At 33.5% G+C, this 26,159-nt stretch overlaps 2 protein-coding genes across 3 annotated transcripts in view; one reads left to right on the top strand and one right to left on the bottom strand.

The window, feature by feature from the left end:
* The window catches only part of LOC130442371 (protein unc-80 homolog), a 63,029-nt gene extending 44,541 nt beyond the window's left edge, over window positions 1-18,488 (top strand). For both annotated transcript variants that reach the window (XM_056776427.1, XM_056776426.1), the window contains 13 exons: window positions 1,160-1,363; window positions 1,454-1,570; window positions 3,864-3,998; window positions 8,363-8,486; window positions 8,540-8,752; window positions 9,681-9,865; window positions 10,095-10,251; window positions 10,305-10,478; window positions 12,612-12,716; window positions 13,338-13,466; window positions 16,298-16,449; window positions 16,586-16,875; window positions 18,111-18,488. In XM_056776427.1, the coding sequence (XP_056632405.1) occupies window positions 1,160-1,363; window positions 1,454-1,570; window positions 3,864-3,998; window positions 8,363-8,486; window positions 8,540-8,752; window positions 9,681-9,865; window positions 10,095-10,251; window positions 10,305-10,478; window positions 12,612-12,716; window positions 13,338-13,466; window positions 16,298-16,449; window positions 16,586-16,875; window positions 18,111-18,381 (2,256 nt within the window). In that variant the 3' untranslated portion in view covers window positions 18,382-18,488. The remainder of the gene's footprint in view (window positions 1-1,159; window positions 1,364-1,453; window positions 1,571-3,863; window positions 3,999-8,362; window positions 8,487-8,539; window positions 8,753-9,680; window positions 9,866-10,094; window positions 10,252-10,304; window positions 10,479-12,611; window positions 12,717-13,337; window positions 13,467-16,297; window positions 16,450-16,585; window positions 16,876-18,110) is intronic.
* Window positions 18,489-18,628: 140 nt separating this feature from the next.
* Window positions 18,629-25,889, bottom strand: LOC130442372 (carboxypeptidase Q-like). The gene is made up of 6 exons (XM_056776428.1): window positions 25,493-25,889; window positions 23,275-23,438; window positions 21,999-22,234; window positions 21,647-21,894; window positions 21,269-21,451; window positions 18,629-19,149 (listed from the first exon to the last, which is right to left on the bottom strand). The coding sequence occupies exons 1-6, from the start codon at window positions 25,834-25,836 to the stop codon at window positions 18,828-18,830; spliced, it is 1,497 nt and encodes a 498-aa protein (XP_056632406.1). The 5' UTR covers window positions 25,837-25,889; the 3' UTR covers window positions 18,629-18,827.
* Window positions 25,890-26,159: the final 270 nt, after the last annotated feature.

The raw sequence follows: 26,159 nt of genomic DNA, 5'->3' as shown, positions 1-26,159 counted from the left end.
ACTGCGCTACACAACTTATATATGTATAAAAAATATTCCAAAAGAATTCGCCAAACTTCTAGAACATAAATAAACAAAACAAATAAATAATTAGACATACCTAGAAATTATTAAAAAGAAACAATGCAAATAAGCCGCTTGCTATAAAAAACATAAGATCAAACAAATTCTGAAATGTATAAAAAATCTGCGCCTTCGCCGAAATTTAAAATTCAATTCTAGCCGAGCAGAGCCGTATTAGGGACCCATTTCGTGAACTTGTTTGTAGCAGTATTGAAATAGAATTCAGAATGCTTCTTCTGTAAAGACTGTCGCTTTGTTTCCGAATCATAGTCGATTCATCACCAGTATCAAATAATTTAGTTAGTTTTTCATAGATTAAAAAACCCTAATCTTATTTTTCTGTATTTTTTTCACAAAATAGAAGGCGGTGAACAAAAAAAGCACTGTAAGAAAATCGTAAGCTTTTCATGTCTAATACATTCTGTTGATATGCCAATCAAATGGCATTTACATACAGATTAATATGAGTAAAAACTGACCGGACTTGTAGATTAAGACTGCATACCTAATGTATATTCAGACTCTAGCTGCATTGGGCTAAGAACTGTTATCTAAAGTCATGGATATTATGAGCGATTCAAATCTATAAAAATTCACGAGAAAATAAAATGTTTACCACTTACAAATCATTCCATTGGACAGACCATTTTCAGGGTAATTTCAATTCTCCATTTTTATGAGGATAATCACTAACATTATATAGAACATATAGCTAATGATAGCACTCAGAATGTATGTAGATAGAGCAGGGTTACTACATTATCTCGTACAGATTTCGGTGATCCAGAATGACCGTATGCGAAAAAAACCTAGTAATTAACCTTCCTATATTTTCACTATCAAGCAAGTATAACTATGGCTGGAATTAATAATGTTGTCATTACATTTTCAATAGAATCTAATAATCCTATATCATAGAACACAAAGCTAATTGTTTTCAAACAAGCAGAGTTAAATAAATAAGATTCGAAATCGCAATGTACTGGTTACTAAATAGAAGATGAATTATTAGGTTATCGATACTTATAATTGAAAATTAATAATATAATTTAGTATACTATAGAAGAATAATATGGAAATATCGTATTTTATTTAGCGTTTAGCTGATATAGCTCATACATTATTGAAAGTTTCACCATACGATCCAGAATCAATGGGTTGTAGAGGATTACAGCATTATATGACATACATATTACCATCCACGGATTGGTCTAATGATGCAATGAGACCAGCACTGGTAACGATACTAAGAAGATTGGATAAAGTTTTTCAAAAAATATCTAAGAAGCCTTCTATACGCGTAAGTGTCCAAAAATAATCAAAATTTTTCACACAACAGTCTGATGATAATTCATAACTACACTAACTGCTGAATTTTTTTGTTTTTTAGAGAAACACTGATTGGGACGCAGCTGCTGGACTTCTCAAGGGTATTTATGATACAATGGTCAAGTATCCATACATCATCCATTGGTCTCAAATTAGAGCGCTTATCAGTACCTGTCAGGTAAACGATATTTTCATAGAATACATCTACAATTTTGACATTTGTTGTGATAATTGACAGCCACGCAACAAAATTGCAAAGATCTTGCTTTTTGTTTTCATGAAGTAGTTCTTTAAATACATTGTATATGTTATTAATATTGGACAAGATACTCGTCTAATCAGTTATAGCTAGTTAAAAGCGGCTGTTAACAATCCTTTTTTAGCCTTTTTATAGTGATTTCTAGGACCATACAATTACATGGACTGTTACTTACTGAGAAACTGATAAGTATCTAAAAGAGCTAACATCAAAACGATCTTGTAAGACTCTATATTCCCTAGGTTGCTTTTATTGATTCCAAAATAATCGAAAATCTTCTTCAAAGATTATCCGGTTCGAAGCCGGTTTTCTGTTCTTCTTCTTTTACAAAGAACGTTTCTAATTCTTACCACCGAATATTAACAAGACGAGAAGAGTCACTTTCGCCGGAATGATTGATTTAGGCTTACAAAAGCGTGCTAACACGACCCGACGTTGACAGTTATCAAGTTGCTCCAGAGCTGAGACGATTGGAACGAATAAATTTTCATTTACCGGGGTGCCAATTATTGAACACATAAAACATACCTTTATAAACTGTATACAGGTTGTTCCAAACCAGCAAAGAATTTTATATTTCGATTTGAAAACTCTTCAAATTTTGCTCCGACATATCCGTGACAACTTAATTTATGAAAATTTTCAACAAAGAGTATTTCTAATTTTTTGTAGTATTCTGCGATATTACTTGAGGTAAATTCACACCTTCAGAGCATTTAGAGTTAGAATATGCGCTCTAAAAAAAGCATCATTAAGTATCATAAAGGTAGTACAAGGGTTTTGCAGGTTAACTTTTTTTCAATAAATAGTCAGTATTAAAAACCAAACTATAAAAACTTTCAACGACTTATTACTAGTTACCATTGGTACATCGATATTTTTGTAAAATATCAAGAGTTATATTGAGCAGAATTGTGTTAATATCTTTTATACAATTTGCAAACCAAACTCACTATAATATTTCAAAGTAAATAATTTTTTGGAGGCCTTATAAAATTGAATTTGGATTAAATTTATAAAATTTCCACAACATTTTCTTGCAAACCCAAAAGATTTTTTAGAAAATTCCTTGCTAAAAGAAATGAATATTTTTTGCATTTAAAGGTTTCTTATAAATATACAAAATTATCGTTATTTTCCAACCATTTATAAAATGTATAATATAATTTATACCCTCTCGAAAATTTTAAATAAGAAAGGGGGTCATGTGGTAGCTTGTTGTTTTTCAGCAATATAAAGTTTTTTTTAAATTTGGTGCAATTATAACTGGGAAAATAAATTTTTAAGATGTAAAATTTTGATAATGTCTCTATCACAAAACTTTAGGTAGAATGAAGATAATAATATTCCATAATATTTGGAAGGTATTTTTCAATGTACTTAACAATTAAATTAAATGTTCAAAATGACTACCATTCATTTCTTGACAATAACCGAAGCGGTTATTTTGTTAATTTCTTCCGTTACCTCAACTTTTAAATCAGCAATATTGTATGGTCTAATAAAATATACTTTAGATTTTAAATAACTACATAAGAAGTAATCGAGAGGAGTCAAATCGGGGGATCTAAACGGCCATTCGATCATTCCACTTCTTCCAATCCACCTATTGAGAAAAACCTCGTTTAAATATTTTCTAACTGTACGTGCATAATGCGGTGAGCTCCGTCTCATTGGTAGTAAATAGATCCATCTCATTTGGATGATTAACATTAACAAAATGTCTTTGTAATGTAGGCACTAATGTTCTTTGTTGCGGGATAATACAATGTTACATAGAACATTTTATGTAAATTTTCATTTAATTTTATCACTCGTGAAAGTAAAATACGGGACAAATAACGTCCCGTTTCACTTTGTTGCGGGACGCGGCACAAGTTAGGGAAATACGGGACTGTCCTTTGAAATCCGGGATGTCTGGCAACCATGAAAAATTATTTAAGAAAAACTAATTTTGAAATAGAAGAATCAAGAACATTTATAAACGTAAACACATCAAAAGGTCTAAGAAATATGAAATTAAAGAAATAATAAATAATTGATAATTTTCAGCTTGGGTATAAAAACCGTGTTAATTAATGTTATTAGCAATTTTGATTGTTCTCCAAAAAAGTGTTCCGAAATTGATGTTTCGTCCTAATATATCACTAAATATATAATGTTATTGTAATTTGGTTCTTTGTACACTTTGTTAATAATGGAAATATTTCAGAGTTTAATTGTAAGTGACAGTTGTTCTCAAGAAGGAGTTTCCGGAGCAACAGCTGCCCTAATGAGCCAGGCTCCGCCAGCGCATTTTTGTTCCATGGTAGTACGTTTGATCGCCTTACAAATTCAAAATACACAGGTATTTTTTTTTTCAAAATTAGTTCATTTTCATCATAAATATGTACTAATTTAATGAATATTGCTTCCAAATGGTTATCTAGCGAAACTATATGACATTAATTATTTCTTACGCTGCTTTTATTTCAACTATTTTGAACCCATTTCGACTTTTTAGTCTGTTAATATAGCCGCTTTTGTAAGAACGTGTTGCTCAAGAAACATAGATCTTAAGCAACATATTGTATTTTGTTTATATTTATTTTTTTGTGATGAAATTCATAAGATGGCAAAATCTTTTTCATGTAAAGTAGCTCCGAGATAAACAATTATATTGACAATTAAATTGACAATCATGATTGATGGGGCTTCAATGAACACCTCATTATGTTATCAATCATCAGTTGCTCTGTGAATCCGTCGAGTCGTTTATTGATGGTGAAAGGTATGCTTTTCAATGTCGATTTGTGCTTTTTGGCCTCAATTTTGGCGATATACAGCAAAAATAAATCCATACTAAAAAGAGAAGAAGCTGATAAACCCCTTTACAATTGCCACAAGTTCTGCGGAATACTGACCAGATTATTGAAATAATTGATCAAAATATTTTAATACTTACCTCTGAACCACTTGATCTTTCATGAGAAGTAACTCGTTATAGTACAATAATGTAGGCTCCTGCATGTCATGACAAGCTGCACTTAATCGCGATACAGCGCTAATAAAAGCACTACAAAGTTTTTATCCTCGGTGTTTCTGAAGTTGGGGGTAATGAGCTATAATGAGGAACTCTACAGGATTCGTGATACCAAAGTAAACCTCTGATAGGTACCTGAAGATAATAAAGGGGAAGGGGACTATACAGTAGATAGGCTTGCAAGTGGGACGAAGTCAGAGTCACAGCCCTACAACCAGTGGAATTGTTATAAGATACAATCGAAATAAGAATCAGGATATATGGTTAAACAGAGGTGATTGCATGGTATCCAAACCGATTTCGCCTTGGATCGATAAAGAGAAAACGAAGATCATTGAAGTGGTAACTGGAAATTCTACTGTTGGTACCAGATATGAGGAGTGACAACGGACAACTATTGCAAAGAGTGTACCGGAGTAGAAAAGACGATTGAGCATCTCCTTCCAATGCCTGGAAAATAACGCCTATTCCATTTTCGGTTAGAAATGCTTAAAATTAAGCTATAAAAGAGAGAATATAGGAGGGTTGGGAGGTGATAAATTTTCCAAATTGTGGAAAATGAAGCATAACACGACGGGCATAAGGCCTCCAAGTGAACCACGATCTATCTAGGTGGAGGTTGTCCGTAACAACCTAATGTAACTTATATTGATGGATATACAGTGTGAGTTTTATATATGGAACGCCTCAATTATCTCGGAAACGGCTTGTACGATTTTTATGAATTTTCGTGCGCGAGTGACTTGTGATACGGCCGGTATTATGGAGGTATCTACATTGTTGTCAGATCTTTTGTTATTTAAAATTTCACCCTATATATTTTTAGAAATCCACATTTGTGAAGTAGGAAAATTACGTATTTTACAAAACATACAGTAAAGGCGATTACTGCAGAATTTTGTTCATTTACTTCAATACAACAAGCCATGCGATTTTTAAAACTTAAAATACACTTTGCAATATCCCTGACTGCTCAATTCTTCTTATCTCTTTGGTAATCCTATCTTTTAATTCCTGAATATTAGCAGGTTTTGTTTTACAAACGATGTTTTTTAACCCAACAGGAAATGGTCTAAAGAAATCATGTCGGGTGATCGCGGGCGCACGCCTTACAATCTATCTTCGGGAAAACACATAATTCAGGTATTGCCTCACCACACACGCATAATGAGGTGAGGCACCATCTTGTAACCAAATATTGTCATTTGGGATATTGTTATTGACTGAAAATTTCTAATAATGAAGTTTTTTTAAATGTAATTGAAAATATTTAATTGGATTTGGAAATACCCGAGCCAACTCAGAAATAATAGTATTTTGCTATAAATCTAAATACGCCGGATTATTTAAGTTACCCACAATGAAAAAAGGACCAATTATTTTGTTACCTATCATTCCAGCCCATACATTCAGTTTTTCGGGTTATTGGGTGTGGGATTCACGCATCCAACGAGGATTGTTACGTGACCAGTATCTACAATTATGCCGATTTACATTACTTAAAACATTTGGATCATATTGATTGTAGCATTTTTCCACCATTAGGGCTGTACTTAGCTCTTTACGTAAAATTTTCATAACGGATGTTCGCGAAATATGAAGTTCCCTGGATATTAGTCAAATATTCAAGTGTAGATCATCTTTTAGCAGGACACAAACAACCAAAGATTTGTTTTCAGTTGATGCAGTTTTTCTTCGCCCTGATTTGGATAAATATTTCACTGAACCAGTTTCGTTAAACTTTTTTACTAATTCACTGACAGTAGATCTTGTTATGGGATTTCGGTTAGGATATAAATTATTAGATAGGTTATTAGATAGATATTACAAGATTCTTGTTGACTTCTAGTCCTATCACCATATTCTAATATCATTATAATATCAATTTGTTCTTTTTCAGACAAACGATCCATTGTGACAACAATAATAACTTATTGAAACGTTGAAACATTTACGAGGATGTATTGATATCTAGTTAGCTTAGACCAGTTCCATGCATAAATAAAATATTGCGTGCGTTAGCATAGCAAAGAACAATAACTTATTAGAAGTATCAGTGTAAAGTTTGAAGTCAAAAAAGTAAACCAGAGTTACGCAATAAAATAAAAGAAAAAATGTCCACCGAAATTGTTAAAATCGAAAAGTTGGAGTATCGAACCATCATCAAGTACCTGTATTTAAAAGGGATTTACGAAGATATGCATTGGTGATCAATGTCCTTCGTATGCGACCGTGAAAAATTGGACTGCAAGCTTCAAAAGAGGTAAATTTTCCTTTGAAGATGATGACCGATCGGGAAGGTCAGTTTCTATGTCGGTCCCCGAAAATATCGATGCAGTTTATGACATGATTTTAGCAGACCGTCGAATTGGACTAAAACGGATATCTGAAGCGCCGAATATTTCATACGAACGCGTTCATCATATAGTACACGTCAATTTGAACGTGAGAAAAATTGCTGCAAAATGGATCCCCTAATGTTCAAATGCTGAGCAAAAGCGTGCAAGGATAGAAGCATCGCGTTTGATCTGTGCTCGTTTTGAAACCGATGTAGACTTCTTTAACCGAATTGTTACTATGGATGAGACTTGGGTACATTTCTAAGATCAAGAACCAAAGCAACAATCGATGGAATGGCGACACTCTGGTTCTCCAAGACCTAAGAAGTTTCGTGTCCAAAAATCTTGCTTCAGTTTTTTGGAATTGCCATGGAGTAATCATGATTTATTGTTTTAATAAGGGTAGAACAATAACTGGAGATTACTATTCGACATTACTGACCACTCTACAGCAAAAAATTAAAGAGAAAAAACGCGGAAAGCTATGCTAAGGTATTTTGTTTTTGCTGGTCAACGCCCCTGCACACAAATCTCATGCCGTCATGCAAAAAATTCGTGATTTAGGGTTTGAATTACTAGAACACCTCCCTTATTCACCAGATTTGGCTCCGTCCGACTATCATCTCTTTCCTTGACTTGAAAAAAAAGTTTAAAAGGCCGTAAATTTTTTTCCAACGAAGAGGTAATAAAAGATGTGGAAGTCTGGTTTGCAGAGAAAGAAGTAACATTTTTTTTAAAGGTCTAGAGACGTTGCAGGTTTGCTGCAATAAAAGTATCTGATTAAGATCTGATCTGTTAAGTAATAAAATATTTTTATATTGAAATTTTGTTTGATTCTATAGTAGGCTAAGAATTTTTGCAATATATCCTCGTAGGTATAGGGAACATTAGATGAAAAATAATAAGTATTTCTTAAGTACAGGGTGCGGCAGCATAACTTCCTTTTTTAAAAAGTTCGCCATTTAGTCGGTAGATGTCGTAACGGAGTGCTAGTGGTCTCGTTCGAGAGGGGGACTATAAAGTTTTGTCCCGGTATTATAAAAAACGAATAAAAATTTTCTGATTCATACAATAAGTTTTATTAACTTTTGAAAAAAGGAAGTTATGCTGCCGCACCCTGTATTTTGAAAAGCGAAAAATATACAGGGTGATCTATTTGAAATAACAAAGTTCATTATTTTTCCACACCATAAATGTGGATTTGTCTCTATTTTGTGTCCAATTTTTTTTGTCAACGGTTTTATCACATTTTCATGGATTTAATATAATTAGAACCTGTTTAAAACAATATGAATTCGTAATCATGTATATTTCACATTCGTCAGTATCATTATCCGCATTTCTTTTAAGGATTCTTGTACACTTGAACAAGTTTGCGGTGGCAGTTCGGTATTTCCAACACAAGATAAAACCGAAAGTATGATTATAAATCTAATAATGCCTCTTTGTCTTCGAGTTGGATCGGGAAGAAAAGGTAAGGTACCCACATACTGAAACAATAGAATTTACATGATTATTAATTTTCAGATGTTGGTCAAATGAATCAACAAGATATTAGCTTCGCATTGACTTTAGTACTTCACGCTATGAGTCCTCCAAATACAAAAAATGTAGGTCCATCTGGTACGAATGTGAAGCCAACAGCTGAAAATAGAACGGGAAGTTTAACCTTTACAGGCACTAGAGACACCAAAACGTCTGCTAAAATAAATACTTCATTATATCAAGTAGCATTTTTAGGTATGTCAATAATATTCTTATTCCCTTAAGGTGTAAGGCTCAATTACAGTAGATCGGTAGAAATACTCGAAGGGTATGTCTGCACGTCTGCTGGGGTTGACATCAGATGCGATCCATTTTGGTACTCGAGCTTCGATCCTTTCAACTTTCTCTACAGACACGTGTCAATAGAAAGAAAGAGAGACAGAAGCTCATTGCATTAATTTTATTGAGGAAGGAAAATTTTCGAGTGGGTTATGGTTTATTTCAGGAATGGCCCTCGTAAAATAAAAACTTTCCTCTATAGAGCTGGGCGATGAATAGGCCGTTGAGCTTTGACAAAGCCACCTCGGGCAAGTTTTCAATGCTTGCCTAAAGGTTCCTTCCCGCCCAGGAGTGGAGTTTACAGATAGATTAAACGGCCTCGATAGTGAAGGATGCTCGAAGCGAACTATTCTAGATTCTAGATTCATTTATAATAATAAGTTTGGTTTCGATGGGAAAGCTCCTTGGAATTTGGTGATCCTGTACTTCAAGGTGCCACTCAACCTGCATGCCGTTATGGCTCTCCAGCATATTTCAAGAGATTTATAAAATGGTCCTTGGCAAAGGGGGAAAGGGTCTAGGTACTAAAAATCACGTGAGAATAAGAAAAAAGACACACAAGCTAGATGAGGGGCAGAAACTAATTAAATTAAATAAGTAGAAGAAAAAGTAGCTGTCAAGAAAGTGAATTCGTTATTTGGAACCCTTTTTCCCATCAAAGAGCATAGTTCTGTTCACTGACTCGCCCAAAATCACTCCAACCGCTCAGACGATCACTTTGAAGCCGAGTGCGCTGTCTCAGTAGGTATTATTGGTCCTATACTACCAATACAGAATCTCCACTCAATAAAAATAAAAAAATATCACAGAATGTTTTTCGTTAAAATTTTATTATGACTTTTAGCTCTCAAAATAATGGCCATATGCTTCGAAGGTGAGCTAATGAGCGAATGGTCAAGGATCGGAAGAACAATGAGAGAGCTTGGCAAAAGAAATGAAGCTGCTACATTTGTGTGGGATTTCTTAGATTTTGTTGTTACTCACAGGACGGTTCTTTATATACTAATGCAACCTTTCATATTCCAAAAGGTAATGTTTGTAATTGCGTTTCTTACATTTTAATGTGTCCAAAAAACTTCAAACACTTGAGTAAACAAACGACGTCTTCGAGAATGTTGCCAATAGTATAAGATTATATGTCCTACAATGATAAATGCTAGAAGAAATTGCAACAAACAGTTTTTGTCAATGGATTTCGTTTTTTACTCTTATAGTGATTATTACGGCATATAGATCATACTTTGTATTTGTATTTTAGTTAGCACAGCCGCCAATTTCTGATTTCGAACGGAACATGCATACAAAAATAAGAAATAAGATGAGAAGTATCGGTTTACCGCTGCCTAAAGGCAGAGGTGCTTTATTAATGGAGCTAGCACAAGAAATGAAATTATTAAAAGAGGAATTAGATGAATGTAGGGTAAATATTGATGTTGTCTTTTCTCTTGTTAAAATTTATTTTTGGTAGCAACTGAATCTACTTCGGAACCAAAGAAAGATACAACGCCGACGTGTCAGATTACGACAGAAATACAACCCATGAGAAATCAAAGGCATTCTTTAATCGGGCTTTTTACTGGTGAAGGTCTTCATGCATCTAAATCTGCTCCATCTCATGATGTAATACAATCCCATTTAAAAGGTAACTCGTCATAAAATTATTAGTATAAAAAAGTTGGATAGCACCTCAAGTACAGTTTGCTCCAAGATATTTCTGTATTTTTCTATAATAAGCCCGAACTATTTAGTTACTAATATCAAAGATATAGAATCTCTACTCTTACAAAAGGGACTTGAATTTTTTTATTTATTTTATAAGTTCTTGATATAAAATATTGTCAGAAAGCAAAATTAAATTAAAAGTGATATTTAATTGAAAATCGCGAAAATTTTAAATGTTTAACTACATAAGAAAACGATTCTCATTGGTTTCCAGTTGTGACGTCATAGGTTTAAGAAAAACATTCAGCAGTTGTCTGCTTGATGATAACGAGGTTATCGTTGCCGGAAACGTAGCGTGTACTGTTATAATACATTTTGTATTTATTAGTTACGCATAAATAAAACATTTTTCTAAGGTAAATAAACCTTTTATAGGTTAATTTCTTACATTATTATATAATCATCATTGAAAATTAAAAGCATAATAAACTTCATTACTATAAAATCATAAAATAAGTTAAATTTAAATCTTAGTTACATTAAAACGATTCTGTCAACAAAAATACACTTGAGTACCGTTAGTCCGAACTCGGGCAATCCGAACGTTCACTTACTTCGAACATGTTCCAGATTGATAAATTATTAGCCTACTATACAGCCAAAAAAAATTTTGATGTCAAAATAATTTTCAACTTATTCTCCTCTTGATTGGATACATTTATTATATCGAACCTGCAACGTCTCTAGACCTTTCAAAAAAAATGTTTCTTCTTGCTGTGCAAAGCAGACCTCCACATATTTTATTACCTCCTAGTTAGAACAAAATTTACGATCTTTTAAACTTTTTTTCAGTTGAGGAAAGAGATGATAGTCGGACGGATCCAAATCTGGTGAATAAGGGTGGTGTTCTAGTAAATCAAACCCTAAATCACGAATTTTTTACATGTCAACATGAGATTTGTGTGCAGGAGCGTTGTCCTGCAAAAACAAAACACCTTTGGATAGATTTCCGCATCTTTTCTCTTCAATTTTTTCCCGTAGAATGGTCAGTAATATCGAATAGTAATCTCCAGTTATTGTTCTACCCTTATCCAAAAAATCAATCATGATTACTCCATGGCAATCCCAAAAAACTGAAGCAAGAACTTTTCCAGCAGATTTTGCACACGAAACAGAACAGAAATGTACACAAATCTCATCCATAGAAACAATTCGGTTTAAGAATTCTACATCGTTTTCAAAGCGAGCACAGATCGAACGCCATTCTTCTACCTTTGCACGCTTTTGGTCAACATTCAAACATTTGGGGATCCATTTTGCAGCAATTTTTCTCACGTCTAAGTTGACATGAACTATATGATGAACATGACATCCGCGGGTGTGGCAGTAGACTGTTTCTCCAAGTAGCGAAGAGCGCAGCTGCTACCTCATGGTACGAGACTTTCTCCGCCGCCCTTCTCCTCCTCGTCGCACTGAACCTGCTTATGCGTCACAGCGGCGATGATGTCATCATCTATCAAAGTCTTCGCGCTATCTTCCGCCATCCATTCATTCACGTCTGTTTCAACTGCATCCTCACAACCTGGAGCAATGGAATCAGGTTAACGGTGTCATTTTTGTTCTTCAAATTCCAAAGATTCCATAGTTTATTCCAAGATTTTCTTATTGCTCAAACTGTAACATTTTCCCAAGACTCAGCTGCTCAATAAACAACATCCTTTACGTTTGGTTCTTGAATACCAAAGGGATGGTGGTATCATCTTCAATTAAATTGGCTGTAGTAAAGGGGTCAATTTTGGTGGTAGAAAGGCTGTCTTCATCTCGCCGCAGTAAGTTCTTCAATGTATGAATGAGGCGCTTTTTGCCGATTTTCAAGAAGCTGTTCAATTTTGCTGAAGCCTAGCACATTTTTTTTCAGTCAGATATTGTGGTTTTGCCAACGTTCAACTCTTTGGCTAGTTTTGTGACACTTTCCATGCTATCCAATCGTTTTCATTTTTCCAATTTGTCTTTTAGATTTAAGGTTTACGTTTAATAGCTCTTTCCTTTCACACTTCAAAATACTAATCTTTACTTTACAGTACAGTATGAAAAACTAGTTATTTATTTTCAGAATCATCTAGTACCAGTCACACATCTACTCCAGTCCAAAGTTCACATATAAGTGAAGGTCAAGAACCAAATGCTAATGGACAGTCGACCCCTAGTGCTCAACCGGGTGAGCACCATTTTAACGCAATTAAACATTGTACATTTTGAATTACTCATATTTCTTTATTACAAAATATCCTTGAGCATATCATGAAATTTCTTTGCAAAGTGTGTAACATGTACAGTTACTAATTTTTTCTTAATGTGATTGACCCTACTTACAATTGCGAATAACAAGATTTTTGATATGAAACTTTCCTTTTGGTATTTCAGCTCAAAAATTAATAGAAACTTTGATTAAAATAATTTTTCTGAAGATATTTTAGTTATCAGATCACACCAAAAAGTTTCAATACATTTTGTGTTCTCTTAATTAAACTGTTCACTGTATGTTACTAATAACCATAAAAATGCATTGGATTTTTTAGCATGTACCTATTGTTAATTTGGAATTTTTGGAACCGTTGGTGTTTTTTATACTGAACACACTTTTAAACTACCACTACACCAACACTCACAATTACAATGTCTGACGCAAGGTAACTAAGTATACTGAAGTAAACTAAGCTGTTGCTCAAACGTAAAAAGTACGTCAAACAGTGTTATTGTGAGTGTTGGTGTATTGTAAATAGTGTGTTCAGTATGAATCTACTGTTTATGTAGATATGTGTGCATGTAAATGTTTCAGATCGTTCCTCTCAAAGATCTTCAGTCAGTGATGATCATGGTGTCCCTATTCCCAAATCAGAATCCCTTCTACTTCACAAGGCACATAAACTTCGTTTCGTATCTTCTGTAGAATTTAGACATTCTTCAGGTAAACCATGATTTTTATTCAAAATGATCTATGAGTCAATTATAAATATAACTAAATATAATTCTCACAAAAACTAAATCACAAATTATGGAATATTATTTAATATAATAATTTGGATTTTTATAGCGTTAGCTTTTTTGCTAGTAGCTTTGCTTACAAGTGGATTAAAGCGAAGATGAAACAAAAAATATTACAACTATAAATATGAAAATGCGACGATGCGGCAACAATTTAAAAGCGGGACTTTCGTGCATGCTTACGCTTATTCTCCCTTCAATATCTCAGTTCTAAGCTTATTCTTCCTTACTATGGAGGGTAGAGGTAGATAGGAGGCAGAAAAGTTGGAAAAGTGTCGATCTGTAAACAGCAAATTATTGTTCAAAGACTCATAAAAATAGCGCTATATTTTATGTACAATTTTTAAATTTGTACATCAATAGTTTTGTTAAAATAGTTATAAATAAGAATTCAATTCACTATCCTAGTCTAATAATATCTAGCGCTGTTTTTTAAATCATTCCACTTGCTACTAGAGCGCCACATCAATGTGCCTCATTTCAACGGACTTTTCTTGATACATTGAGATGATTTTCTTCACAGAACATACCTAAATTCACTTAAAAACTCCAATGACTCTTCTATAGGTGAATTTCCAAATGTTATGGTCTGAACACTCGAACTATCAAGATCGTCGAAGAGCATCAACTTCGACGTTCATATCAGTGCTTAGTATGCCTGTACTTACAGCATAAGAATGTTCTTGTTCATGGTTTATTATACATTCATAAACTTGATAAATGGATTTCTTCACGTTTTCGTTTCCAATCGCCAACATTCACTTCAACAACCCCCAAATCAGCAACCACCTTTTTAATGGATTCACCATTGTCCGATCGTTTAATAGCATTAAATTTTGTTTCTAGAGAAACTACAACTCTCTTACGTTTCCGTGCGAATAACACCAACAGAGTTCAGCGCTATTTCGGAGCCAACTGAGTCTAGAATGTGTCATCTTTCTCCTCCCATGATATGACGGCACGACCTAGCAACAGCCAGTAGACGCCAGTAGAGGCGTTTACGGCTCGACCGCGCTTGTTCCTGTATAAACAAATAACCATCTCGCCTCCCCGTAGATGTTTCGCTATTAAAACCTTTATTTATGTATGTTATTTTTTGAAGACATACACGGTTAACCGGAGGCTCAGTTAACCGAGACTCCTCACAGAACACATTTAAATTCCCTTGGAAACTCCAATGGCTCTTCTATAGGTAGATTACCAGACGTTATGGTATGAACACTCTAACTATCAACTTGATGCTCCTCTACAATCATATCAATGTCTACTATACCTGTATTTACAGCGTATAAGTGTTCTTGGTTTAGTATACAGTTATGAACTTTGATATAACTGTGATCTTCATCAATGGAAGTAGACAATGAAGGCAGATGAGAGGTAGGAATAGATAGAATAGCTTTACACTTCAAATATTTTATATTGCAATTTTTAAAATCAATTTCCAGAAAATAATTTCAGGAAAGAATTTGGGAAATTGAAAAAAATGTTTATTCATCTTTTTTTCCACATATTTACTATCACAGCCTGGGAATTTACATCCTTGATGTAAAGACTACAAGGTGTACTATAGCGTACCAGTTGGGAAGCAGCCAATGAGATTTCGCTCCCAAAATGACGCGCCAATTTGGGAGCGAATTCTCATTGGCTCTTGAGAGATGCGCAGAATGAGTCGAAAATATGCCCTCGGGAAGAACACACCTTGTAGTCTTTGCATGTTTACATCTATACTTAGAGAAAAGAAAACTTAGCTGTTAATTTTTCAGTTATTTCCAATAGTCCAATAGTCGTCTAGTGCTATTCTCCCTACCTAGCTCTAAAACAAATTCTAATATAAAATTACAACTTGACTGAATACCGAGCAATATACGGGGTCTTTTAAAACGTAGGCATACGAATTATATCACTGCATTAAACGAAAAAAATCGATTAAAAATTACCAAACACATCACATGTCTATAACGCAAAGTTCAAAAATGCGGCATCTGCTAAATACTTTTATGGCTCTCTCGATAGGGAGGAACTTAAGCGTTCCACAAGCTTTGATTGGCTAAACCTTATTGTTAATTTGCGATTAATCTATGCGTTATAGACATGTGATTGTTTGGTGATTTTTAATTGATTTTTTTCGCTTAATACAGTGATATAACTCGCATGATAACGTTTTCAAAGACCCTGTGTATTCTCCGTTTAGCTCGATTTTAACAAGAAATCATAATTATAAATCACATTTCTGATAATATCACCTACCTATGTATCGAAATCTGATGGAAATGTGGCAGAAATTCAGAAATTGATGACGATTGACATATTGACACATTTTTATTACACTAGTGTCACGATTGATAGGTAGCAGAACTAAATTTGTGTTGCCAACATTTAAAAACAAGTTGACCTTCTTTTTGTTATATTTTGTGATTCTCCTTACCTCTAAACTCCATATCCCCTATTGGCGGGCTAGTACCAACCGCTCTTATGCATGTATCAGTAAAGTTTCAACCGAGATACAAGAATTTTAGCGCGATTTTAAAAGGTAAACTTCATCATCCTCCGGACTTTATTTTCCACAGATACCTTTTCCAAAGACATTCTTACATGTAAATAATTCTCTTCTCATCTAGACGTGTCTTTTAACTGTTTGATGTAAAAGATTCGTTTAGTTCGAATCTAGGAATTAAGATTCTAGTTTTTTTTCTTGAATGTTGGTGAATATTATATAATGAACTTTCCGTTTATATTTGTGTCATTTGCTCCTAGGTGAGACATCAACAACTCCTCTTAGTCCTGGCAGTCCAACAGAGGATAGTTCGGGAGAAATATATCCGAATAAATCGAGATTACAAAGAATTAAGCCGCAAAGTAGAAAAACATTTCGTCTCCGGAAAAGCAAGAAAAATCGACAAGCCGAAGTAAATTGATTTCCTTTAGAAAATAACTAGTGTTCCAATATCTGCTTTTATTTTGGATCATTGCATTAAACACATTCGCATGCCTTATGTTTACTACCTGAGAATAAAATAACACGACTTATTTAAAAAATTTTAGATTATCCAATCAAAACTAGAAACAGAGTCAACTATAAGTCCTCAACATCAAGACTCAGTGTCACCTCCTGTTTCTCCTCCCGATACCGCACAGTCTTCCCAAGATAGTTGCCAACTTCCTACACCGCCACAACCCCCAATCGGCCAAAAGTCCGAACTGGTACAAAATCAACGATTCGAACCATTATCAGATTCTCATCGATTAAGAATTGCTACAAGGAATAAAATGGCAGATGGATCTTGGGATGAAGACTCGGCAATTTCGCAGACTTCTAGCACATCGGGATACAGGTTAAAATAATTTGTTATAATTACATATTTTGAGTTTCATAATACTAGAGTTCAAATTTGAAAAAAGATGATGAGCTTTTCATAAAATTAGAATCAATAGGGATAATCCGAATGTTCAAATATACAGAGTTATGATAAAGTAATGCATAAAATTTATCAAGCTTAAGGTACCTTAGAGTATTATGAAAAATATCCAACATAATCAATAAGTTATATTATTAATCAGCCATGTACTTAAATTACTACAAATTACCTTTATTCGCATCCGTCAGGACATTGAAAGTCATCAGTATCTTCTGCAGTCAAACCGACACACTCTTCGTGGTACAACTTGAAGCATCGGGAGCAATACCTCATTCCATCGTCTATTCTATCTTCTTTGCAGGCATGACACTACCAACTCATTTGTTTTTGTGATTTACCTTTGACGATTTTAGCTTTCATACGATTTAAAGTCTTTTTAAACTTCGTTTTTTCTTTTCTACCTGTTTTAATATCGTCTTCGTATTGTTTATTTTTCTTTCTTTTGATACCTTTCGCTTATTTACTATTTATTTGATTATATTTATCAAATAGACCTTTTATGACTGGAGTAACTCGATAATTAATATCGGGATGAACATATAAGTCAAATTTATCGTAGATATCTCTCAGTTTTTTTAAAATGGCCATCAAAATAAATCTATTTAGCTTCTGGGCTCCAGCTGGATTCACGAATTGCGCTTTTCTTTCAGATATTTCATGAACGCTTTGAACCAATCTTTGCTTGAGCGTTTACCCTCACCAAACAAACTTTCATAAATTTTATTTTGTAATAATAATATTAAAAGTACAACTGTAAGCATTATTAATTTGAAATGAAAAGGAAGTTACATTAGTATTAGTACTTGAATTTGCAACATTTAACGAGTTCAAAGAAATAACATCGTTTATAGTTGTATTAGTATTTATTGGATTGTTGGTAGGATCATAAGAATTTACGATGTTGGGTGAAGTCGAACAACAATTGTGATAACAGTTTTAAAACGTATTTAATATTACGAACTTTGAGTTGATACTCGTAATTTTTATCAAATACTAAGTAAAAACGTCTTCAAAATGAATTACTAAATATTTTCTGTTAATTTTAATATAAAGCTTCAATAATAGTAAGAGGCGCGTTTTATCAATACTTATAAATCAAAAACACATAAGCCTTGATTAAACTTATGTTCTGTATAGACCTGACTTTCCAGAGAATCTTATCCAGTGATACACCTCAAAGAAACTCTGGAATCTTCGCCGAAGGCTTTTCCTCCTTTGGCTTCTCCAGATGTTCATAGTTTACCGTCCACAAGTAGTGCTACAACAACGAATAATTTTTTCGTAATGGACAACTCATCTCCGGATTGTAGCCTTAACGAAAATGGCGAAAAGGCTGCACTACTAGGTCCCAGCGAAAAGTCTTCTTCTCATCAGTCATTAGTGATGGTATTTGAACCGCAAGATGAAAACACTCTCATATAAATATTTGAATGGTAGTATTATATATTTTTTAAATGTTTAACTAAATTTAAGAATTATTTTTGTTGCTAAATTGTCTTTATTTAAGGTTTCTTCTGAAACTATTATCAAAATATATTTTTTTATAAAGATCGAAATGGATACATGTTTTAAAATGTAATTTTCAACTAGAAGAGGCTAAAAATCAAGACAAGTTAGCTACAAAAACATATAAAAGGGTCTAAGGAATGAGAAATAAAAAAATGTATTCATGATATGATGTCATAGAAAACAATTTTTTATTGGTAATGTCAACTATAAATTGAAATTAAATTATTTCAGAATAACAAACACCAAATTTACCATAATCAAATATTAGAAAATTGTTACCTTGAAACAAATAAAAAAATAAAGTTTTAACAATGAGAACTACTTAAAACTATTTTATGCACCATACGAATTTCCTAACCTCAATTATGTTTTTGCTGAGCATCCTTTAATTTATTTAATAAACTAACACTAGTCAGCTTCGAAATATCTTCAAATTCTCTAGGAAACTCATCACGTAAATCTGCTACTACGTATGCTACAACAGCCCAAACCGCAGTAGCTTTATCAAGAGTATCAGAATCTAAAATGTCAATAGTATCTGCCGCTGAATGGTGGTACCAAAAATAATGTCTATTATCGTTTAATAATCCCGCTATTGGTATTTTTTGAGCCCACATAGCGATATCTGATCCGACTGAGTTCGAATATTGAACTTTAGTAGCATTTATTGGTGCTAATAACCTGAAAGCATTAAAATAATAGCAATAATTATGTTTACCTTCAGTCACTGAATATTTCCGAGCTTTCGAATACTTATGTATTCATCAATATTTCTATCAACGTCACTTTGAATTTTGAATTTTAAATCCTATGAATTTAAAATTTTTACAATAATTTATATAACTTAAAGCCCCCACAAATCTCAATTAATTATTTCCCACATGATGAAAACATAAGTATTCGAAAGCTCGGAAAATACTAAAGTTAGTCTACTTTGGTGTTTCATTGCCACGTTCCCTATAACGAAACGCTATTTATTAAACTATAATTCCAAGCCTTCGGGAAGTGTTCTTCCCATTATTAGGGAAGTTCAGTTCGAGGATGAATCCTATGTGTTAATATATCAGAGTAAACCATATTAGAAGTTAAGGTTTATGAATTATGATTCACATTGAATATTTATCTTTTAATTTTTGAATTGGTTGAAAACGTTGAAATAATATTGAAAAATATGTAATTAAAATTGGCATAACTGTTAGATAATGAACATATTTTCACAACATACCATGTAATGTCAATGATTCAAATCAATAATTTGAGATTAACATGTGTGAATTTCTGCCAATGAATCATGTGTTCGAGTTGTATAGCAAATCTGAACTGAACTGAAGACAACATCAAAGAGCGCAGATATTTGGTTCATGTAGTTAAACATTCCCCACCTAACGCCATCTGAGGTAGGCGTGATCACCGATAATATAGATTCCAATTCGATGGTATATGAGGGGTGTCAAATATATCAAAAAATATGTTTCCTACTCTTCATGTCTTAAAATTATTTCAAAATTTGATATTTCGAAAATATAAACTGCCGTTCTTCAAAGGAGAAAAAAGTTTTTCAGTTCAGGTCTCTACTCCAACTATAGTTTGTTATACCACTGTGTTGAGACCTAATAACGTCGAAACTAATCAGTGGTTACAACTGGAATTGTGAGCCAATGGGGATATTGATATCGATAAAAATGTCGATTTACATCGCGCTCTTTAGAGGAGATGTAATTCAATATTTGTCAAGGCATTAGTCAGGAAAATAGTTGTTTTCTGCTTTGGAGAACGGCAGTTTATATTTTTGAAATATCGATTGATCTTTGAGTTGTTAATTTCTATCTATCCCACAATAATATATACAATAGGATAATGTTTTCCTTCTGTATATAAATCAATTTTTTTTTTTGAATACGCCAATTAAATAAATGAATTTGCCTTTTACATTGATAGAAAATTTATTGATTCCTTAGTAGACTTTCCTTTACGGCTTATAAACCGGAGATTATTTGAATTGACAGTAAAAACTGACAGCATTTTTGACAGTCGGATATGAAAACGCATCAAGAGTATATATTTAGTTGAAAAGTATTCGTTTTCTTGTGAAAATTTGCCGCGTAGGGCAACGGAGTCAGAGTTTACTAGCGCATATTGGGAGGCAGAGCAAGGTGGGCAGACCAGAGTACTGTGCCTATGTTGGCAGAAGATTGAGGAATATATTTTTTTCATTTACGATGAAAGAGACTTTAAAGCTCCCCGAATATTGAGGCGCAGTCAATGAAGCGCAGCACATGGAAGGGTAGTTTTTGTAACTTATGTGTTCGATATAGTGCGCTCAAAATTCAAGTTATTATAAGACCAATAATGACAAACAAGCAGAAACGCGACCGGACACGTCCAAAACACAAAGGATGCTGGAAAAAGCTGAGATGTGAATACTGAGGAGAATCAGGGGGAACACACTAAGAGATCGAGTAAGTAGCGACTACATTAAAACAACATGTAACGTGGAGAAGATTAACGAGTGGTTATTGAATTTAAAAAAAGAATGGAACAACCATATAAGTAGAATGACATATGATAGGGTAGTAAAGATCGCAAGAGACAAATCGCTGGCCGGGAGGAGAAGTGTCGGTCGACCTCGAAAAAGGTGGAGCGATAATATAACTTAAAAGCACAAAAAAGAAAGAACCAAGCAGAATTGCCTATAGAAAAGATAGAAGAAGGAGAAGAAGAACCATTTCTCAACGGTTCTGTTGTATAATTGAATAGAGACAAAGTTCATAAATATTTTCGTATTCTCAACACCACTTACTTGACAATTTCTTTCAATACACAGCCTCCTCTTTTACCAGCAGTATATTCTATCCCCAAGGGAGTGAAAGTTCCTTCATCAGCCTCCATAACAAAAGTAAAGTCACTCAGTTCATTTTTATGCTCCTTATCGTAAGCTTGTGCTCCTATAAAACCTGGTTCTTCAGCCGCCCATAGAATTAACCTAGTAAATGAAGAATATTTGAATTATCCTTTTATGATGCACAATTGAAGACATTTAAGGTGACGACGTATGCGGATAGTGACCTCATCGTTTTACCGCAGCTGCTGAAACACCGATAGGTGCTTTTAGCTCGAAAGAGAGCTACATAATGATGATGAAGGTAATTTAGAATCATTTTGAATAAAAATTTAATACCTGATGGTTCTCTTTGGCTTCAATCCAAGATCATTAAGTAATGCAAGCGAATACCAAGAAATAAAGGCACCACCACCGTCATCCATAGCGCCAACACCAACATCCCAACTGTCAGAATGACCCGAAACGACAACAATTTTATTCGGTTTTTGAGATCCCCTTATTTCTGCTATAACATTCCTTGATATTGCATCTGGTAGAGTTTCAGAATTTATATTTAATTTCAATATTATTTTTTGTCCCCTATCCTGAAAGATATCAATTGAATTATATTAAAAATTGGTAATCTAAAATCTGAAATATGGAAAGAAGAAACAAATTTATTTTATTGTCGATAAAAGTTCATATTTACCTGATATCTTTGAAACATATTTGCATCTTCGATAGTAATGGATGCAGCTGGTATTTTTTTGACACCCGTTTGATGCCTTTGATACCCAGTATGAAGCGTGTACATAGAAAATGGTGCCACAGATTTGACAAGAACAGCAACTGCTCCATGCTTTGATGCTTCTGCTGCTCCTGAACTTCTGTACTGCACAGATTTACCATAACGCTCAAATTGATAGTTGAATACCACTATTTTACCTGAAATTATATATAATATCAGACGCAGTATCTACATGTAAAATGTCGTATAAAGGCAATAACTTCTCATTAGACAAGATAATAAAATTACTATAAAAGGCATAAAATCACCTTCTACGAAGAAATTCTCGGATTGGTGCAGAAAACCCAAGCCAAACATACCAAATCTCATGAACGAAGGACTTCTACCACGAAATTTCCACTAAATACTTTGGGGAGAACGCTTCATCATGACCGATATTTCAGCTTTTGGCCCGTGTAGTGTACACAATTTTTCTTCATACCTTCCTACATTCTTTCACCTCAGGACGACAGTTTTACATTTACTTTCTGTGCGCGCACATTACACTACAAGGACCAAAAGTTGAATTTTCGACCCTGCGCGTCATGATGTCCGAGGTATCACTTTCGTCACTGTTATTAGGGACGAAAGTTCCTACTTTGTACCAAAGTATGAAGAAAATTACCTTGCCTCCCTGGATAATCCACCACCGTTATTGGGTGAAACATATTCCCAAACCCCACCTTACCGACCTTCAGTGTTGTAGGTTTTATGTGGTTATCCTGGTACCTGGTGAACCCGTTCACCCGCAGCTATACCTGCACTTACTTGTAAAAATATACAACTATACATTATCCACCAGCCACTTGTTTGTCCCCAGTACTTTCAATTTCTTATATCCCGCACGTGATAATAAGCGGACAAACACGCAATGAAGGGATCCCACACCAAAAAACCCTTCCTACAATCCTTGCTACAGGAAAATCTTTCCTATATCAGGGACACTACAAAGTTTCTTTCTTTCTTTCTGTTTTTTGTATAATAAATTATTGAAAACAAAATTAGTCTACTATTCTGTGTTTATTAAAACATTAGCGGATGTAATTGTTCATTTTTATAAAGCTAATTGTTCAACATCAAAAAGTCAATGCTTTGTTATTAAATAGAAAAATACCAATATTGTTGTACTCCAAATAGAATAGCAGGCAAATTTCAGTGGCAATCATTTGAAAATAACAAATATTGAAAATTTGTTTACCTCTAATCGCAGCGGAAACATTTGGTTGATTCAATTCTTCAAAAGATCTTACAACTAAAACCTCAGCTTGCAATCCTTCTGGAGGGGTTGGAACTGTCGAACCTAAACCCAAAACACCAATTTTTGTTCTTCGCGGCTCTATCAATTGTGCATATTCTTCTCCTCTTTAAAAATTAAATTTTAATATAATTTGTGGGATTAATTCAGCTACCTCTCCAAAAGGTACACAAAGGATACAAAATAAGATATATTTACATCCGCAACAGGAAAATGTTGAAGAGAAATTATACTAAAAATTAATATTTACAAACTAGTAGACCAAGCTTGGTACCTTTAGAATTTTCAAATTTGAAAAAATTTATATATTTTTATATATTGTTTTAACCCAGTCATCTATTTGCAATGTTTTGTGAAAACCAAAACATATTTTAAATCCACAATAAAGTGACAAGGTAGCCGGGTTCATATTTGTGTTTTGTATGACATTGAAAAAAGTATTAATAATTTTGAACAAAAATGAAATAATAAATCGGAGTTTCTGCATCTCTACCAATCTATCGTCTCGTGAAATGGTTACTCAACCAATTACGATACCTTCTATCAAAGTGCGGTGTAGCTCCAACGTGGGTAAAAAATAGAAATCTTCGCTCGTTTAGCGTTAAATCTTCTCATATCTCGAATAAGTGATTGCTTAAAAATCCAGGTAAATATCACCATTCAAATTTCCAGGTAGAATGTGATAACCTATTAATTTGTTACCTAAAGTTGCTACCCAAACATTAACTTTAATGTTTCAACTGTTGGATTTTGATCAACTCAATTATTATTCCTGGCCTGCCAGAATTTATTTATTTAGGTCTCACATTCCCAGTTTCTCGACAACGTCGTTCAATGGCTCTAAATGTATTTTTACTTGGTAAGTTTCTTCGAGGAAACTTTTCTGCATAACAGCTGCACTAGAGTTTCCTAAACATTCGTCTAAGGTTAATAACATATCAGTGTATTCAAAATTTGATTACATTTTGTTTAACAATATCTAATTTAACGAATAACAAGGTTTCACAAATGTAATTATTCTTAACTCAACGTCATAACTATCAATGAATGACAGTTTTCCATAGCAAGCCCAGAGGAAATGCTATTACAGTGTATAATTCAAAGTTGAATCAACGATCATCAAATTGTTGTTTATTTCATACTACGGCCTCCAATAGTTCAGTGCCCATACTTATTTAACTTTGAAAAACAAGATCCTATACTGATTAGACTGGATTTTTGTGAAACGTTGCAAGAAACGAAACCTTCAGTCCCAATTTTTTTCAATATACTTGCTTTATCGAGGGGGTCTTATACATGCAACAAAAAATTTTCAATTCACATAATTCACATTCACTAATTAATAATTAATAATCAAAATATTCCGAAAACGGTAAACAGTATCGAGTTTTACCAAGAGTACCTTTTTGGTGTTAAATTGAATATGCTTAAGTTCACTTGAAATTTTGCTTGATAAATCTAATATTGGAAAAGTTCAATACTACTTGTCTGAACTGTGTAACTAGCGCCCTCTATGAGAGACATCTTCCAAAACAAATTCGTATAAAATTTCAAAATAATATCAGTAGTTGCGGCAAAATCGTAAAAAATGTGTATAATTTTTTTTTCTTCGACTGCCTTTATCTTGAAACTGATGGCGTTACGAAAATTTTTTACTTAGCAAATCCTTTTCATTCTTCTATCTATCCTAGAGACGGGATCACCTTTTTTGAAAAGCCCTGAATATTTACATGGACTGCTACTCCTCCCATTTTCTTCAGCAAAAAGGAAGTGGCAAAACATCTATTAGAACTAACATTAACCATTTGTCTCAATGTACTTCTACTTTGTCCGGATCCGAACAAACCCCGGACCGTGTGTGGTCGTGATTCAGCATGAAATGAGAAGGGTTATTATGAAATTATTTCCACATTTGTAGCAAAATCAACGGTTTGAAATATAAAATATAAAAATTAATCAAAGGAAAGGAAAATTAAAGTTGAAAATATGGAAAAGAAAAATATTAATAAGAAACAAAAAACGAATGAGGGAAAAAGAGAAGGAAAGAGAAAATAAAATGGGTATAAGAAGGAAGAAAACAAAAGCTAAACAGATATAAAATACTAGATTATTGAAACGTAGAAAGTAATGCTTCGAATAAAATTTAATAGTTATAACTAACCTTATCCAATGCGGTACAGTCACATTCTCTCCCCGAATGTTACTTATTCCATTGTTTTTCATTAATTCAATTAGATAATCAATAGAATCCTCTAAATTCTTCGTTCCTGATACTCTGGCACCAAATTTATCCACAAAATCAACCAATTCATTATAAACTTTTCCTTTGTGTTTCCCCTTTGTGACGGAATCTATGATTCTGTTCACGGTAGGTCTGTAGGATTGTATTTCTTTTATCAAATCTGTAGGTAAATTACAATCATCTAATATTTCAGTTTTAACGCATTTGGTTATTATAACAAAAAGTAATAATAGGAAATATATCTTTTCTAACATGACTAGCATTTATAAAAACAACATAACTATTAACTTTTTGTTTAAATACACGAGAGTTTATTAGTTTAAGATAACCTCCCAACACGAATGATTTGCTTGAATTCATTAATAGTTTGGTTACTTGTTAAACGAATTTCATACGTTTTATACTAACATGAACATTTTTTTCGTGTCAAAGCGGGACACCTGCAGAATTCTGTAGTACTCCAACACCGCTCACCCTTAAAATAAAATGTATAAATAATTTCGCAACAAAAAAACTACTGCAGCAAATTAATTCTTTGATAAAAACTTAAATCATAACTGGCAAGAGTTTCTTTTATATTTATAAT

This window comes from Diorhabda sublineata, chromosome 4, assembly GCF_026230105.1.
Source record: "Diorhabda sublineata isolate icDioSubl1.1 chromosome 4, icDioSubl1.1, whole genome shotgun sequence".
In the NCBI taxonomy this organism is placed as follows: Eukaryota; Metazoa; Arthropoda; class Insecta; order Coleoptera; family Chrysomelidae; genus Diorhabda; species Diorhabda sublineata.
The sequence above is the reverse complement of the archived record's forward strand: the minus strand, read 5'-3'. Positions and strand labels throughout refer to the sequence as shown.

Excerpts from the sequence above, each read along its gene's own strand:
- LOC130442372 (XM_056776428.1), bottom strand. The coding sequence starts at position 25,836 with ATGCTAGTCATGTTAGAAAAGATATATTTCCTATTATTACTTTTTGTT. Across the intron at positions 23,439-25,492 it reads ACTGTACCGCATTGGATAAG|AGGAGAAGAATATGCACAAT; the intron begins GTTAGTTATAAC and ends TAATTTTTAAAG. Across the intron at positions 22,235-23,274 it reads TGTTTCCGCTGCGATTAGAG|GTAAAATAGTGGTATTCAAC; the intron begins GTAAACAAATTT and ends ATATAATTTCAG.